Source organism: Pelodiscus sinensis, chromosome 3 (genome assembly GCF_052426305.1).
Source record: "Pelodiscus sinensis isolate ZL-2025 chromosome 3, ASM5242630v1, whole genome shotgun sequence".
Lineage (NCBI taxonomy): Eukaryota > Metazoa > Chordata > Testudines > Trionychidae > Pelodiscus > Pelodiscus sinensis.
Window position 1 is genome coordinate 140,103,099 of NC_143054.1, and position 18,157 is coordinate 140,121,255.

At 44.7% G+C, this 18,157-nt stretch overlaps 1 protein-coding gene across 5 annotated transcripts in view; it reads left to right on the forward strand.

Annotated features, from left to right (window-relative positions):
- The first annotated feature begins 5,606 nt into the window (after positions 1-5,606).
- The window catches only part of BIRC6 (baculoviral IAP repeat containing 6), a 339,419-nt gene continuing 326,868 nt past the window's right edge, over positions 5,607-18,157 (forward strand). For 4 of the 5 annotated variants that reach the window (XM_089776902.1, XM_089776900.1, XM_089776899.1 and 1 more), the window contains exon 1: positions 6,117-6,390. In XM_089776902.1, the coding sequence (XP_089633028.1) occupies positions 6,132-6,390 (259 nt within the window). In that variant the 5' untranslated portion in view covers positions 6,117-6,131. Of the gene's footprint in view, positions 6,391-18,157 lie in introns of all 5 variants that reach the window. The other variant, XM_075924970.2, reaches the window with a different exon arrangement.

The window sequence follows — 18,157 nt, forward strand, 5'->3', positions numbered from 1 at the left end:
CCAAAGGGTCAGGCCCTGCTCCCAAACCAGGTAGAGCAGGGATTTGAAACAGATCTCCCACATTGCCAGTGAATACCAAAACCACTAGTCCGTTGGCTATAATGGGGTATGGTGTCTCTTTTTCCTCCATCTTCTTTGGCTTTTCATAAAAGAGAGAGCTGATTTAGCCAGAGCATCTAACTCTAGGAAGGGTCACAGCTAAGAATCCTTAGTGGAGAGAGGTTCTTTTTTCTGCCTTAGTTAGTCATCCAACTATCTTTAAGGGGAACAATATAGGAAATGTTAAGACAATGGGAGGGGCTTATGGCTTCTTTCCCAGCTTGCTGGATTCTGTGAATCCCTTTCTTAGGCACTTATCTCCAAGGATGGTGGATACAAACTGCCAGGCTGAGTCCCACCCATACTCCACCCCCAAAATGTCTCCTGCTTTGCTGAGGCTGGGGACCCTGGGGCAGTGCACCCTGCCTGAGCTCCAGGGTATGATACTGGAGATGCCCACCTTTCCTGAGCTCCAAAGCGGGGGCTGTGTGCCGCTTTTCTTATGCTCTGGGGCTACAGAAGGTCATGTGTGGGGCTGGAGGCCTGCTGTTGCAATGAGACAGGGCTTAGCTTGGCTCCTGTGGGGGGCAGGGCAGAGGGCTTGCCTCACCGAGGCCTAGGTTCACCCATTGCCCATGCCTGTCTCTCCCTGTGCATTGAGTAGGGTGCCTGGGCACCTATCTTGTGGCTGAGGAGTCCATGGGACACGCTTAAAAGTGATGTGTTACAATACTAAGCCTAAGTTCTCTTTGTGATTGTAGCCCTGCTTGGTGCTGAGGAGTGTTCCTATATTATCAATCAATATTTTCTCATTGTTTTCTGGTACTTCCCTGTCTGTATCTTCCTGTTGGCTCTTCTTGGCTATAAAGTTTTTAGGACAGGGATAGTCTTTTGTTCTGTGTTTGAACAGCACCTAACATAATTGGGTGCTGGTCCATGAAAAGTGCTCCTCACTGCTACAGCAATACAAATAAAATATAATAATCATCAGCCTTTCAGGGGCATGGTTTTGACTGACACTCCTTGTATGCAGGCATCTTTCCCAAGAGAGAGTACATGCAGAAACTACCCCAAATGGAAAAAGTTTTAACTTAGCTGCTGATGCATTCATGTGGTAAAGCTACTATCCACTGCTCTCACTTGCACTGGATTTACCTCTGCTGTTGCATACATTTTTGTGGTTACTGACTCAACTACGCTTCACTTCTTACTCCACGGTGTTTGCTGAGGTGGCCTGAAACCCCATTCTCAGAGACACATGAAAGCTAGCAGGGTGCCTCCACAAGAATAGAACTGGCAGCAACAACTTTCTAGCTGAAATCACACAAGTTACTAGATATAAAACCAGTTTGGTTCTCACAGTGTGGACTGTCGTATACTCCTTATAGATGATGGGTTGCAGGGCTGTTAATACTAAATCATGCTTCTGTACCAGATTTGGACTGACTACAGCACATCCTTCACTAACAAAGATAACAAGTGTTCTAAGATACTTTAATGCACTGTAAGGTATGGCTAGTACCAGCTCAGGTAAGGTATGTCACACATGGGATCAGCTGGTGACTAACCACTGTAATACATCTTTAGCATTCCATCACATCTCTTTCCCCTTAGGAATGTAAAACTGCCATTTAAAAAAATGTATCCAATCATGTTATGCCTTTCAAGTACAGGCAGTCCCCGAGTTACGCGGATCCGACTTATGTCGGATCTGCAGTTACGAACGGGGCTTTTCTCGCCCCGGAGGACACGGGTGGCGAGACCGCCCAGACGCGCCATGGTCACGCCTCCAGCGTCCTCCGGGGCGAGAAAAGCTGCTCCGCGTCTCCCTGGTCTTCTGGGGGGGGCCCCCCCAGCAGACCAGGGAGACACGGAGCAAAGCCGCAGAGAATGCAGGCGGGACAGCGGCACGTCTCTGCGGTCCCGCTGCCCGCGTCTCCCTGGTTTGCTTGGCGGGGGGGGGGGGGGGGGGGCGCAACTAGTGCGCCCTCCCCCCCCCAGCAGACCAGGCTTTTCTCGCCGCTGACGCCTGGGGTAGAGCAGCTGGGGCGCTGCCGGGTTGGTCCCGCAGCGCGGCTCCTCGGCGCTACTGGCAGCACCCCAGCTGCTCTGCCCTGGTGTCCCCAAGTCAGCCGCTGCTGAAACTGACCAGCGGCTGACTACTGGAAGCCCGAGGCAGAGTTGCTCTGTCCCGGGCTTCCTGGAATCAGCCGTTGATCAGTTTCAGCAGCAGCTGACTTGGGGCACCTGGGGCAGAGCAGCTGGGGTGCTGCCGGGTTGGTCCGCGCAGCGCAGAGGTGCGGCGCTGCAGGGACCTACCTGGCAGCGCCCCAGCTGCTCTGTCCCAGGCGTCCAGATTCAGCTGCTGTTGAAACTGATCAGCGGCTGATTCCAGGAAGCCCGGGGCAGAGCAACTCTGCCTCGGGTTTCCTGTAGTCAGCCGCTGGTCAGTTTCAGCAGCGGCTGAATCTGGACGCCAGTTCCGACTTACATACAAATTCGACTTAAGAACAAACCTACAGTCCCTATCTTGTACGTAACCCGAGGACTGCCTATATGTTATTTCTACATACTTAGTAAAATAGACCACTGTGACTAGAGATGTTAATCATGTAATACAGTAACCATATAACCACTAAAAATCTTAATGGTTACTCATATTGTGGGCTGAACCTGCAGTGAAGCCTCTGTTGGAGCAGGGCCACCAGCCCTTGCTGGCCCAGCTCCCAGGGAGCAGGCTTTGCGGTAGCAGCAACGCTGCCTCTCTGGGAACCAGCTGAGTTTAACTGATACCATTTACCAATAAGCATTAGCTTATTGGTTAAGCACTTAATTGATTAAACTCTAACATGTCTATGACCAGGTAATGATGTTGTCTAAATTCACGTAAATATGCAGCTAGTCCTTTTCAAGGTCTGTATGGGTGGGGGGGAGGGGATGTTGAGGATTCCTTGTGATGTACTGATTTGTTAGTTTTGTCATGTTCATGTGCAGATACTTTTATTCTTTAAGTCCTTGGTGTTGCCTGGCCACCACGTTGGCTTATTGATGGCCTTTAGTTAGTCCTTCATGAATGAGATTTAGGATTTTTCCTTTCACAGAATTTGGAACGATGACGCAGTCACCTTTTATTAGTTAATCTGACTCGCTTAATTGACCACATAGTTTTTTTCTCACCTAACTGATCACATTGTCTTTTGTTGCCTCCTTAGTGTCCTTTGGATACTTGAGCTAGCTGCCCTCGCTTAACTCACAACTTCTTGAAACTGTGTATCCGTCAAGGTTCCTTTCTGTAGCTGATGTAGTCTCTTTTCTGACACTGGCCTTTGAGTCCAGAGCATCCATGTACACCTTCTCATCATTTTTGATCTCATAGGTAGTTGAATGTAAAGTTGGTTTCTGTGACAGTCAGCTACCACCTGACTTTTCCTAGGAATATATTTTTAAATGGTTAAATCACATTAATCTTAACAAAAGATGGCATCTCAGCAGTGCTTGATCCAAGATTTTTTTTCTAATCAGGGTTACAATTGGTTTATGATCTGTTATCAGTGTGAAATAATTTAATCTACACTGATCTCTGTAAAAGCTATGATGTACACGTTTCCTAGGCACTCCTTTTCAATCTGTGCATTTTGGTTTACTACTTCTGTGACTGTGAGAACAAAATGCAGTGTTGGCATTCTGATCCATGTTATTGCAACAATACAACTCGGCCATACCTGCTTGCATCCACACTGGCCATTGAGGGAGAAACTGAAATATTAAGGTGGTTTTTTTTTAAACCTTTTGGAAGGCAGTTTCTTTATTTTGTCCTCCCCCCCCCCCCCAATAAAGTTGGCCTTTCATAGTTCATTCAGTGCTTGTCAATATAGAATGGTGTCATGGGAATCCACCAAGGTAACCTGTATGTGTGTCAGATCTGATATATTTATTGGTGCATTCCATTCTCAAATCACTTTTACTTTATCAATGCTAGGACTGACTTAGAGATGTAGCTGTGTTAGTCTGGTCTTGCTGAAACAAAAGACAGGAGTATGCAGCACTTCAAAGACTAACAAGATGGTTTATTAGGTTATGAGCTTTCATGGGCCAGACCCACTTCCTCAAATCAAATTGTGGAAGAAAATTGGCATGACCATACATTGGCATGTACCAAAGGGATACAATTAAAAAAAAATAAACACATATAAAATAGATCAGATTTTAGAACAGAGGGGGGATGAGGGGAGGAAGGTTAATGTCTATGAGGTGATAATTGGGGAAGCTATCTTTGTAATGGGTGAGATAATTATCTTTGTTAAAGCCCATTTGTAAAGTGTCAAATTTAAGCATGAATGACAGTTCAGAGATATGTTCTCTTCGAAGTTTTGTGTTAATGCCTCTTTGAAGCAGGATGCAGGTAGTAAGATCGTTGAGACAATGCCGAGGCTGGCTGAAATGGCAAACTTTTTTCTTTGTGAAACTGTCTGTCTGTTTTGTGTGCATTGATTCTTTGGCGAAGTGTTTGAGAAGTTTGTCCAATATACATAGGAGATGGACACTGTTGGGACATGATGGCATAAATTATATTTCTGATTTAATATTTCAAGTTTTTGGGACAGACAGTGAAGATTTGGTATAGGTTAAAAATACATTTTTCCTTGTTTAGCTTCAGTCCAGCTTGATCAAGCTTAGAACTTCGTGGAAGGTTTTGTTGTGTTCTTCTTTGATGACCCACATATCAAAATATGATCCATAAAAACTGCAACTTTCCCAAAGCATATGATAATATTATTAGATTAGCACTCCATTTGGAAACAGGAATTTACCAGGATCCGTACAAGGCATTTAGCTTGAGAAAACACTGCAGCTCCTTCCACTAAGAGGAGGAAGTTATCCAGTAGTGGGAGGATATATTTTTCTCTTCTAATTGCTTCTTTACGTCTTACACTCTTCACGTGTATTTTTCTTCATAACCAATACCCTGCTGGGCACATCATGCTGTTGGCTCAGTGATTTCTTCAATAGCACCAATCTGTTCCATTTTCTTTAATTTAGCTTCCACTGTATGAACCAAGTTGATACAAATCCTGTGTATATTGTCCAGTTCAATATTGTCTCCAAGTTATTTGTACTGGATTTCCTTTCCGAAGTCAACTGTCACCAAATACTCCCTCAACTTCATCTACTTTGGCCACTGGGTCCATCATGACTTGGGATGTGAAAGGTTAACCAGTAAACCTCACCCATCAGGGCAGGGGCTGGTGCAGACGAGTCGTCCCAGAATCTTTGTTGCTTTTCCTCCTGCCTCTGTTTGCAACCTCAGTTGCTGTTTCCCTTCTGTTTCTCGTCTCCTCCACTGCGAGTTTGGTTACTTCTGCCACCACGTCACGTACGCCTCGGCTAGGACAAGATTCTCTAGCTGCAACTGCATGAGGCGCCTGCACCAACTCGGGCGGGCCCGACAGCTTTTACCATGCGAGAACCCGCGAGACCAGCCGAGTTTTCCTGACGACACTTGGCGGCGCTACCCGGCACCGCTGTTCCTAGCCCACGCGAGGAACCCAAACCGGGCGCCGGGGAGCGGCTGCGCAGCATTTCAGCCTCCGGCAGGCGCCCCAGCACACCTGGCGGGGAAGGGCGGGAGGTAGGCCGGAGCCCCGCCTCACAGGCAGGAATTCCCCGCGTCAGCCCCGCCCAGCAGGGGCGGCGGAAGGGGCAGGGCCAGGCAGCCGCCCCAACCCCAGGCTGCGACAGTGGCCACAGCCCACGCACTTCGGCCGCTCTCCTCTAGGGGCGGGCGAGGCGAAGCGCTCTGAGCGAAGAGAAGCGGGGGCGGAGTCTCCCCGCACGCAAGACGGTGACGCGAGCCCAGCCCCGCCCCCTTCTCCCTGAGCCGTTGGCAACTGCGCTTTTGCTTTTTTCTCTTTCACCCCCTCGCTCCCGAGGTCAGTTCCGTATCCGGCGTGGGCGCGTCACTTCCTGTTCACGCCGGCGCTCTCTCTTTCCCCCTCTCCCCGGACCCGGATGGTGACTGGTGGCGGCCGCTGGGACTGTCACTGAGCGGCTCCCCGGGCCTCTTGTCCTGAGCGGTGGCAGCGGCCGGGAAGATGGCGGCGGCGGCGGCGGCTTTGGCAGGGGCCTCGTGCTCCTCGGCGGCCGCCGCTGGCCCCGCGTCGGTCTCCGCAGCGCCGGGCCCTTGCGAGTGGGTGCTGCTGCGGGACGGCTGCCTGCGCTGCGACGCCGACGGGCTCTGCAGCCTCTGCTACCACCCGGCTCTTAACGCCATCCTGGCCGTGACCGCCTGCGGCGCCATCAAAGTCATCGACGGTACCTCGGGGGCCACGCTGCAGGCCTCGGCGCTCAACGGTGAGACCCGGCCTGGAGCGGGGAGGCGCCGGCGGCGCCAGCTCGGGCTCTGCCGCGGGGGGCCGGGGCTCGGTAAAGGCCAGAGAGCCCGGGGCGGGAGATGGTCTTGAGGTAGTTGCGGAGTCGGGTTTCCAGCGGCTCGGGGGCAGGTGGGGAAGGGCCGCTGCTTGCCGGCTTTTTTCTTCCCTGGTTGCTTCACCGCCCGGCTTAGGGGCGGGGGCGATGCAGCGCCTGTTGCGGTTGGTTCTTAGGTCCCGGGCTGTCTTGTGTCTGGGGTAACCGGGTGGGAGGTTGGGTGTCTCCTCTCTCGTCCCGTCCTGGCCGTACCTGAGGAGAGCAGGGCTACCAGCCCTGCCGAGACCAGCTGCTGCTCGGTGAGAATGGGGGTGGTGGGGTTGCTCGTGGGCGGGCAGATGGGGGTGGGCTTATCTGCATTTTCGGTTTCTCTGGGCTCCTCTTCAGTTTCCTGCTTCTGTGGAAGAAACTTGATAAATCTCTATTTTTCTCAGAGGTTTATGGACAGTGTCAGGGTCAGCACTGAGACTGCCTTGTTCGAAAATAAAATATCATTTTCCTCTGAGGTGCTGGTGGAGCATCTCAGAGTTATTAAAGCGAAAGTGTTTCACAACTAAGTGCATTATGTGATGCAGTGTCCTTGATTGCTTTATAGTGTTGCTTTGTATGTAACACTATTACATAGAAAAGGGTCCCAGTTATTAGTACAAACTTGCTGACCTGAATCAGGCATTATTTTAATCTTTATTGATCAAGGTGCCTGTTACTGTGTAGTGCAAATTGAGTCTTGATTTAAATGATTAAAAACCCAGATATTAAGTGTATGACACAGATCATGTTGGTTAAAATGTATTTTACGTCAAAAAGTAATGTTTGACATCTCTTGCAGATTTAACTTTGATGTCAAATGACTTTAGATTCAAAAACTTTTCTGAGGCTTTGACATGTTTTCCTGGGCTTTTGTGGTCCTTGATACTTATTGGTGTTATTTCTGGAGGGTCAAAAGGCTTTCACTAGTCACTGCTTTTGTGGGCATAAGAGTTCAACACCTTTTCTAATAATTATTACATTTTCTCTTTGTTTTGCTTTTCTGCCTTGCTTAGGAAACTGATATTTGGAAGATAAGTCTCATGTATGAGGGTTAAATCAGTTTCCCTGTTCATTAATTATCTTCTAACACAGTAAAAAAGAATATCCTGAAAGGAGTTCATCGTTTAGAGAAATAATCTTTAACATACACAAATTTAAGTCTAGTATGTTACTATTCTTCCCCTTGTGCTTTTAACCTTAAAATTATGTAATTAGACTTTATTAATGGGAGTTACTTCTTTTGAAATGTCGGTAACCACTACTGATGGAAGTATTGATGGCAGTGTATTTAGCATAGTAAAATCAAGTCCTGTAATAATTTCCCACAAATTTTGCCACTTAGACGTGGGTAAGATTTCTTATTGAATATTAGCATAAATTATAAGATCAAACTTTGCGAGTGAGCAAAGATTAGAAATGTGCACTCACTACTTTCATTAAGATATATAATTCCTCCATGGTAATGGTCTCAATTTTTAAGTCTCTCATTTACAAAGTATCAGTTTCATCGTCCATCAGTGGCAACACAATTGCAAAGTTGCCACTGAATACTTAATTTGGTCTGAAGAACCGTTATTCTTTTTTGAGTAATTGTCATCAACATGGATTCCACTTCAGATGACTATATGCCTGTGAACAGATTCTTTATGTCTAGCAGTGCCTTTTGGTGTTTTACCTGGGGTTATAACCTGGGGGTAGCTGCTTTTTAATGCCTGTAACAGAGAGATGGAACCCCCGTAGTGTCCGCTTATTCTGATGACTGAAAGATCTCTTGTTAGACTGGGTAGCGGTAAATGGTTTTTGCTGTTTTTGCACAGCACAATGAGATTTTGGTCTATGACTAGGGTCTACAGGCATGATGGCAATGGAAATCAACAATATTTTTTTTGTTTTCACACGCAGTCAAAAAAACTTTTATAATACACTTAGGGGATATCTCTTGGATCAGGACCACAATGGCTGAAATAAAATCCTTGGGATTTAAAACTTGCCTTTTGTGAGGCTTTTATCCCATACAGTGATGGGCACTGCAGGTGTGTCTTTCCCCGCGGAGAGGGACCCATCCCTGACAATTACTCAGTCTATTGCTCCTTCTCAAAGAGGACACATAAAGCAAGTAATGCTGTCTTTCAGAGCCTTGGGCAAAAGATTCTGCCAAGCCTGAACAGTCACTTTGGAGTAGTGCTCCTATAATCTGGAGCGCTACGGCCAACTCCCAGTTTCACTTTTCAGAAGATTGAGCCCTTCGCTTTCCAACAATGATAGAGCTTATCTCTGCTCTGTTAGTCATCAAAGACATATAGGAAGGTATGTTGCTTCCAGCATGAGTGGTAGGCACAGATCACCCTCTCTGGCTGCTCCTATGGCTCCTGCGGCCATGGCTGTGTTGCGGGTGGCATCTGCTCCTACTGCAGCCCCGGCCAGATATATGTAACTCTGGAACAAAGTAAGGGACATTTCAGAGGTAAGCCTTTGTGGAAATAATATAAAACCAAGCAGGTGTGAAAGAAATAGGTTTACTGTAAATTTACTGTAGATTACTGCTTCACGTTGTTGAGAAATTTTAATTTTGTTAAATTGAAAGATTAAAAAATGAAATGAAAATGGTGTTGTTAATTTTTAACTTTTATAAAATAAACTTGCAAATCCAAACTTGCAATGGAAACTAGGACAAATAACAAAGGATGAATATAGGCAAGCAACACAGGAATGCAGGGGCAAGATTAGAAAGGCAAAGGCACAAAATGAGATCAAACTAGCTACAGGCATAAAGGGAAACAAGAAGACCTTTTATAAATACATTAGAAGCAAGAGGAAGACCAAGGACAGGGTAGGCCCACTGCTCAGTGAGGAGGGAGAAGCAGTAACAGGAAACTTGGAAATGGCGGAGATGCTCAATGACTTCTTTGTTTCGGTCTTCACCGAGAAGTCTGGAGGTGTGCCTAACGTAGTGAATACAAGCAGAGAGAGGGTAAGTTTAGAAGATAGGATACACAAAGAACAAGTTAAAAATCACTTAGGAAAGTTAGATGTCAGCAAGTCACCAGGTCCTGATGAAATGCATCCCAGGATACTCAAGGAGCTGATAGAGGAGGTATCTGAGCCTTTAGCTATGATCTTTGAAAAATCATGGAAGACGGGAGATTCCAGAAGACTGGAAAAGGGCAAATATTGTGCCCATCTATAAAAAGGGGAATAAGAACAACCCAGGAAACTACAGACCGGTCAGTTTAACGTCTGTCCCAGGAAAGATAATGGAGCAGGTAATTAAGGAAATCATATGCAAACACTTGGAAGGTAATAAAGTGATAGGGAATAGCCAGCATGGGTTTGTGAAGAACAAGTCATGCCAAACTAATCTGATAGCTTTCATTGATAGGATAACGAGCCTTGTGGATAAGGGAGAAGCGGTGGATGTCATATACCTAGACTTTAGTAAGGCATTTGATACGGTCTCGCATGATATTCTTATTGATAAACTAGGCAAATATAACTTAGATAGGGCCACGATAAGGTGGGTGCATAATTGGCTGGATAACCGTAGTCAGAGAGTTGTTGTTAACGGTGCTAAATCCTGCTGGAAAGGGATAACACGTGGAGTTCCGCAGGGGTCTGTTTTGGGACCCGTACTGTTCAATATCTTCATCAATGATGTAGATATTGGGATAGAGAGTACGCTTATTAAGTTTGCAGATGATACCAAACTGGGTGGGGTTGCAACTTCTTTGGAGGATAGGGACGTAATTCAAAATGACCTTAGCAAGTTAGAGAAATGGTCAGAGGTAAACAGGATGAAGTTTAATAAAGAGAAATGCAAAGTGCTCCACTTAGGAAGGAACAATCAGTTCCACACATACAAGATAGGAAGCGACTGTCTAGGAAGGAGCATGGCGGAAAGGGATGTAGGGGTCATAGTGGACCACAAGCTGAATATGAGTCAACAGTGTGATGCTGTTGCAAAAAAAGCAAATATGATTCTAGGTTGTATCAACAGGTGTGTTGTAAGCAAAACTCGTGAAGTCATTCTGCTGCTCTACTCTGCACTAGTTAGGCCTCAGCTGGAGTATTGTGTCCAGTTCTGGGCGCCACGTTTCAAGAAAGATGTGGAGAAATTGGAAAAGGTACAGAGAAGAGCGACAAGAATGATTAAAGATCTAGAGAACATGACCTATGAAGCCAGGCTTCATGAACTGGGCTTGTTTAGTTTGGAAAAAAGAAGATTAAGGGGGGACATGATAGCGGTTTTCAAATATCTAAAAGGGTGTCACAAGGAGGAAGGAGAAAATTTGTTCCTCTTGGTTTCTGAGGCCAGGACAAGGAGTAATGGGCTTAAAGTGCAGCAGGGGAGGTTTAGATTGGACATTAGGAAAAAATTCCTAACTGTCAGGGTGGTCAAATATTGGAATAAATTGCCAAGGGAGGTGGTGGAATCTCCCTCTCTGGAGATATTTAAGAACAGGTTAGATAGACATCTGTCAGGGATGGTGTAGACGGAGCTTGTTCCTGCCTTGAGGGTGGGGGGCTGGACTCGATGACCTCTCGAGGTCCCTTCCAGTCCTATGATTCTATGAATATGCCATAATTAAAGTAAATGCATTTAGGGCTATGTAATTGGAATTAAATTAAATAATACATTTACTATAGTGATAATATTTTTGTACAGAGAACTACTTTAACTTGATGTTGTAAATAAATGATGTACTTCTGATTGGCTTTTCATTCAGAAGGATTCCAAAATTATTTTCAAACTGTGAGAATTCATTTATCTGCCACTTAACTACTGGCATGCTTTTAAATGAAGGTGGCTATTCTGTGCTCTCAACTTAAATTAGGGAGAAAATGGGTAAATAATTTCACTAATGACTCAACTCTGGAGAATTTAGGTAGGCTGAAAACAACTTACTAAACTTGTATCTGTGTATATGCAAGGTTTAACACATCTTTTCTGAAAAATTCTGGAGCTATGACATAGAGAATAACCAAAGTGTAACTTTGGCATGGGATAATGTCTATTCCACAGAATTGCTCTTGATTTTGAACTTTCACGGGAGGGAAAAATATTTAATTCTCATGGTTTGGAAGACAACCTTGCCTGTGTGAACCAAATGTAGTTGAAAATGTTTTTCTGCCCTTATGTATACTAGAGATTTCTTTCCCTAAATTTGTCATCCGTCTAACATGCCTATAATGTTCCTCTCATGTCAGCTCGTACTTCTAGTGTTGCAAATGCATTAAATCGAATCTAAATAATGGTGGTATTTTAAGTAAAGCTAACTGCCCATGCATATTAATTTCTAATATGGGTGGAGACTGCTGGTGTAGTAGCCCCAATAAATATCTCACTTGCAAGCTTTGCCCAAAGTGAACAAGATTTTCTGTTGCTACGTCTTTCACCAGCTATGTTAAAATCATAACTTGGTGACTAGGGCCATCCCTGGGAGGACATGGGACTGGGTGCAACCCCCCCCAGCCACAGGTCCTACCACCACACATCTGCTTTGCCCTGCTTTATCCCCACTGCATCCCTTCCCTTCAGCCTCGTTCCTGCTCTGATCCCTTCCCACCACTGCTGTACCCATTGCCTCCCTCATTACATCCCTTCCCTGAACCCCGCCCTCCCCTAAGCAATGCATGGGGCAACCTCTCCCCCCCCCAGACTCACCACTGTGGCAGGAAGCAAAGTGCAGCAGGCTGAGAGGTGGGCAGCAGGGTGGAGTGGACCAGGTTGCCATGTTCTGGCTCCTGCTGCTGTAGTGGGGGTAGGGGGACTAGCCTCTGCTGCCGTCCCTTGCCAGTCCCTTCAGGTAATCCCCCAGGTACTATGGAGCCCTCCATAACGTGGGGCTTGGAGTGGCCATCCTGAACCATCCTATGGATGAAAGGGCTGTGATGGTGATATGTCTTATTATAAGGTATCATCTTGGCATCTACTTTCATGCTGACATTTGACTCGTACAATTAAGAGCGAGAGAGATCCAGGGCCAGTTGAACTGGAGCATATAAGAAATCAGGATATGTGAGTAAGCATGTTCAGGAGTGCCAAATACTGCCCGGAGAAGATAAGGACTTAGTGGGATATTTTCATAATCACTTAAGGTTTTAGTTTCTCAAGCACCATTGAATATCAGTGGGACTTTTGCACCTATGTACCTTTAGCGCTTTTTGAAAATCCCATACAATAAGGCAAAAAGAAACCATGAGTCTGGTTTCAGGTGTAAAACCTAATCACTAAGGGACTGGATCAAATCTTTGTGAATTTGCTGCTCTACAAGGATGACACGGAAGTTGCTTGTCATGTAACTGGTGGGGTCTGAGGGTAAGGAGAAAATGACTAAGGAATGATGAAAAGAGAGCAGTACCTCCCACCTGCTGCATGGATCATAGTGTTTACAAGAAGTCAAACCAAGAGATGCCGATCTGTTGATCCTTCAGGATCACTTTAGGATACATATTCAGTATTTTAACTGGCGGGGAAGTGTCAGCCTATCCATTTTAGAAGGAGGAAGGAGTTTTGCTTGAGGATCCTTTACTTTACTTTAGGCCTCTAGCTCTTTGTGAAACATAACAATAGGACTGACTATACAAATTTGGGGCAGGAAAAGAGTTTTGTAGTTCTTACAGATATCACACTTAACACACGCATATTACAGATATCACAATTCAGTGTGCTTCACTTTGCATATGGAAGGTGCTGAGAATTTTCTGCCTTTCCTCCTGAAGTGGATTTTGTTTTTTCCCCTCTCCTCCACACATGCCACAGTACTTTCTCCTGTCATTGCCAATTTAGTGTTGATTTGGGAATGGATCTGTGACTGGATTCAATTTTTCTAGGTTTCTTGAGAGTGCTGTTGGTTTCCTGTTGCTCTGCCAGCAGAATACCAGTTTGCCTGACAACTGTGGAACAAAGACTTGACTCTTGTTTTGCCTACTATAGTAAGCAAGGGTTGTGCAGAAAAAATGAACCATGTCAATGCCAAGAGCATGTAGAAACACTTTTTCATGATTTTCTGGTAATTGGTGGAATGCAGGGTGGTAATTAGAATGACTGCTATTATGTTCAATGTTCCATGATTTCCTAAAGTTAGAAAAAGTTTGAAGAATCCAGTTCATATGATTCCAAGATAATTAAACTTTTCCAAACTGTGGTTCTGGGCCTGTAAATTTTAAGAACTTAATTTCCTGATTTTAGATAGTCCTGCTGTCACATGAGTGTGTATAAATCTCAGTCCACTTCAGAACTTGACCTGACCCTTGGAACTAGTGGCAGTCGCTCTTGAGAGTTGCATTTGCAACTTGAACGGTCTTTGATTGCAATATCTGCTTCTGTAGTTGAAAGGAGCTTATGGAATATCATTTAATCAGCTCATGCAAATTCTAGCAACCGAAAGTAAACTAATTTCCTTGTTGGAAACATTTTATTTCTGTCTAGGTGGCAATTGTAAATATCTTTGTAGAGAATTTGTCCCATGATCCTTTGACAGCAAAAGCTTTTCTGTAAAAGTAAACTGAAGGAATTGAAATATAAAGGACGCTCAATTGCTTGATAGTCTGGACTATTCATACAGTCTTTCTATTTAATAAAATAGTACTATATAATACATGTTATCATACAGAGGTAACAACTGTATTTGCCATTTATGGCTTAGTTAAACGATATCCAATACTTCTCAATTTTGAACATAAATGGTTTTCAGTGGGCCCTTGAGATAGCTATTTAAACTAATTAAGTGGAATTTACATTTTAATACTATTGATACTGTCTGTAGAAATTATTTTTTTTCTGTAGAATGAAATATTTTCCTTGCCTGCTGTTGTATTTGTCCATTTTCTCTGTGAGGAACTCCAGCACGTTGGCAAGAGTATAGTTTACAAATGCTTGATTTTTTTTCCATCAAAAGTGTTCCATCCTTTTTTTAGGACAGCAAGAACTAAGACTTGACAACTCTGCTATGATCCCATGGTTCCTGAGGGGAGGTGCATGCCTCTCTCAGCAAGGATATGCAAAAATAATACATTTACACACACACTTTTCAATGGAAACCAGGAGAGTTGACAGGTCATTGATACCAAAATTCTGGTTGAGAAAGGCACCTGGGCACAACAATTTCAGACTCCTTATGTATAAATTTAGAACAGTAGGTTTTATGTAGATCACTTTTGAGTTTGAGAGAGATACCATAGGTGCTAATCTGAAATAATAGACTGCAAATAGAAGATTAGTTAACAGGTTAGTTGTAGAATTAGAATTAGTTTATTATTTGGAGGAAGAAGAATACAGGAAGTTTGAAGTTTAAATACCTTGCAGTGCTTCATTGAAAACTGTGGAGTTCTGTGTGATATTTAAAATTCATTTAAAGGATAATAGGGTGGGGATAGAGTAGCAATATACATTATTGTGCACAATGTAAAATAATACATATAGGTAAAATTATTCTGACTACTCACAGCTTGATGGGATATGAAGTATCAAGTTCTCCTGAGGAACTTTGGCTTTTGGTTTTTCTGTTACATGGCAGGGGGGAGGAGCCACCCCAGTGTAGAGATTAGGGATGTATGGGAGTAATCGATTACCAGATAGACCTAGGCTTATCAGGTAGTTGAGTCGGCTACTCTCATCACCCCCTCACCCCCCTTGCTGCCTTTGTATCGGGGCAGCAAGATGGGTAAGCAGGAGCTGATGCTGGGGGAAGCCAGCTTAAAAGCTGGTTTCCCCCCAGCACTGTTTCTACAGTGCTACCTCCCCCCCCCCCCGCCCCCCGCTGCTTCTGTCAGGGGGCAGGAGCTGCTGCCATGAAGCAGCCCCTGTCTACAGGGGGTCCCAGTGGGGTGTTGGAATCCCTATGCATATAGCGACTGTTTCATGGTAGCAACTGTTTCATGGTATGCGGGACTCCCAGTAGGGAGTTGAGATCAAAACCTGCTGAGGCTCCGCAACTTAAAAGGCGGTAGCGGTTGGGCAGCCTTCTACCTGGTTCCTACTACCTTTTAAATTGCAGAGCCACAGTGCAATTTAGTCCCGCACTCGGAGGGAGCTGGGACTGAGCTGAGCTGCATATTGATGAATCAAGTATCTGGGCTGTCCGCTGCCCGCGTGTTCTGCCGCTTTGCTCCCCTTCCCCCGGGTCTGCAGACCAGGGAGAGGGGGAACAAAGCAGAGCAAAGCCGCGGAGCACGCGGGCAGCGGACAGCCCAGACGTGTCTGGGCTGTCCGCTGCCCGCGTGCTCCGCTGCTTTGCTTCCTCTCCCTGGTCTGCTGGAGACCAGGGAGACGGCCCCGTTCGTAACTGCGGATCCGACATAAGGCGGATCCGCGTAACTCGGGGACTGCCTGTAGTTGATACAGATTCTGTCAACTACTCGATTAGTTAAATATCTGCCTCTTAACATTCCTAGTTGAGATGGCAGTACTACTGTCTTGCACTCCTTTGTAATCACTGAAGTGTCTTTAACATACTACTTTTAAAACTGTAAAATATATAAAGTCATAATTTGACATTTTTTCTCTCCTGGAAGAAAATTTCAGGATGACTATTAGGTATGTGAAAGGTTTACAGGTTCTAGTTAACTGGTGGGGGCTGGAGCAGCTCCCTGCCTGCTGTGGTAGTCATCCAAGGCAGCTCCTATCCAAGGTGAGACCAGGTGCAAAGAGGCCAAGCTGGAGCTGCCTCTGCCTGTGGTGTGGGGGAGGAAGCACATACAAGGACTACTCCTGCTGGGCTGGAGCAGCCCCTGCCTGCAGTTGGGAGGAATGGGGGTGCTCCAGGCTGGCCCCTCTGCACCTCCCTCTTTTAATTAGTTAACTGGTTAAACATGATGTTTAACTGGTTAACCAATTAAATGGGATTTTACATCCCTAATGACTATGCCTAAATACAGATTATGGTATCTTGTCTAACTGAGACTAGAAAATTAACTTTAGTTCCTTGCCTTTCCTTCTCAAATGGAAGTGGCAGGGGGATCAGGAAAAGACTCCTACCTCCACCCCCCCATATTTTTTTTGTCTACTTTCAATCATCAGGGATGGCCAGGGATGGAAATGGGACATTGAACAGGGGGAGCCAGGTCTCTGCGGTGGCATAAAACATAACCTGCTAAGCATGAGACACAGTTTCTTGCTCAAAATCTGGTCACCACATGTGGGTTTGGGAAAGAAACTTTCTCCAAGTGAGATTGGCAGTGACCATGGCTCTTTTTTCCCCCACCTACCTCAGCATCATGCAGTGTAAGTCACTTGTCAGATTATCTGATTATCTATCAGTTAATTTCCTGCCATTGCTGGGAACTCAGACATTGGTGCACCTGTTCTGTGCCTGTGGAACATAATAGCGTAGTCTTTTGTGTGCCGCAGTATTTTGGATATTGGGTTCGGTGTGCAGGTGCTGGGTTTTGTTGGAATGATACATATATATAGGAGGTTAGAATTTATCTGGTGATCTCCTCTGCCCTTTATCTCTTGACTCTGAAGTTCTTGGAGAGTCTTCTCCCATCTCCACAGTACTAAGCAATGATTTGTTTTTTTTTTTTTTTGTAGGTCTGTCAAATGATTTAATCATGCAGTTAAACAATAGAACATTTATTTAAATATGTTTGGGATGTTTTCTATACTTTAAAATATTTTTATTTCAATTAAAATACAACATGAAGTGTACAGTGTATGCTTAATTTTATTACTAATATTTGCGTTGTAAGGAACATAGTATTTTTCAGTTCTTCTTATGCAAGTACTGTAGTGCAAACTCTTAATCATAAAAATTGAACTTACAAATGTAGCATGTACAAAAATGCATATCTGACACACATACATTGCAGTGTCAGCTACAAAAGTGCCATACGGATGCCTGTTTTTGCTTTCAGGTGATGTTGTAAAAAATAATGGGACCTCATTATGTTCTTTAAATGTAAATACACTTATTTCTTTTAGCAATTGGCTGAACAAGAAATCGGACTGAGTGGACCTGCAAGCACTAAAGTTTTACATTTTGTTTTTTCAGTGTAGTTGTGTAAAAAAAAAAAAAAAAAAAAATCTAAGTTCCGTTTTCGTGATAGAGATTGAACTAAGTATTTGTATGAGGTGAATTGAAAACTCTTATAATTTTTAAAGTACAAATCTTCATAATCAAAAATAATAATATAATAAAATTTTACACTTTTGTATTCTGTTATAAATGAAATCAATACATTTGAAAATGTAGGAAAACATCCAAAATATTTAATACATTTCTATTGTTTCAATATAATTAAAACTGTGATTGTGATTTCTTTTAAATTGCAATTAATTTTTGAGTTAATGATGTGAGTTAACTGCAATTGATTCAGTCCTAGTTTTTTAGCGTGCTCATCTGTTTAATTGCAGCTTAATTCCTACCATTGATCTGACCTGCAGTCCAGAAGAGGCATAAGTTACCTTAAAGCAGTGTTTCCCAATTGGTGCTCTGCGGAACCCTGGGAGCAAAATGAGGGGTTCTGAAAGGAGCCGGTGCTCCCCCGCCCCCTCTGAAAAAGAGAGAGAGAGAGCCGGCTAGCCAGCAGAGGCATGGGCGGCGAGTTGTGTGGGCTTATGGTGCCCACACTCCAGCAATATTTGGAGCTGGAGCAGGTCCCGACCCCTCAGCGTGCATCCTCCAACTCCGGCCCCAGAGCGTCTCTCCCCCGTCCCCGGACC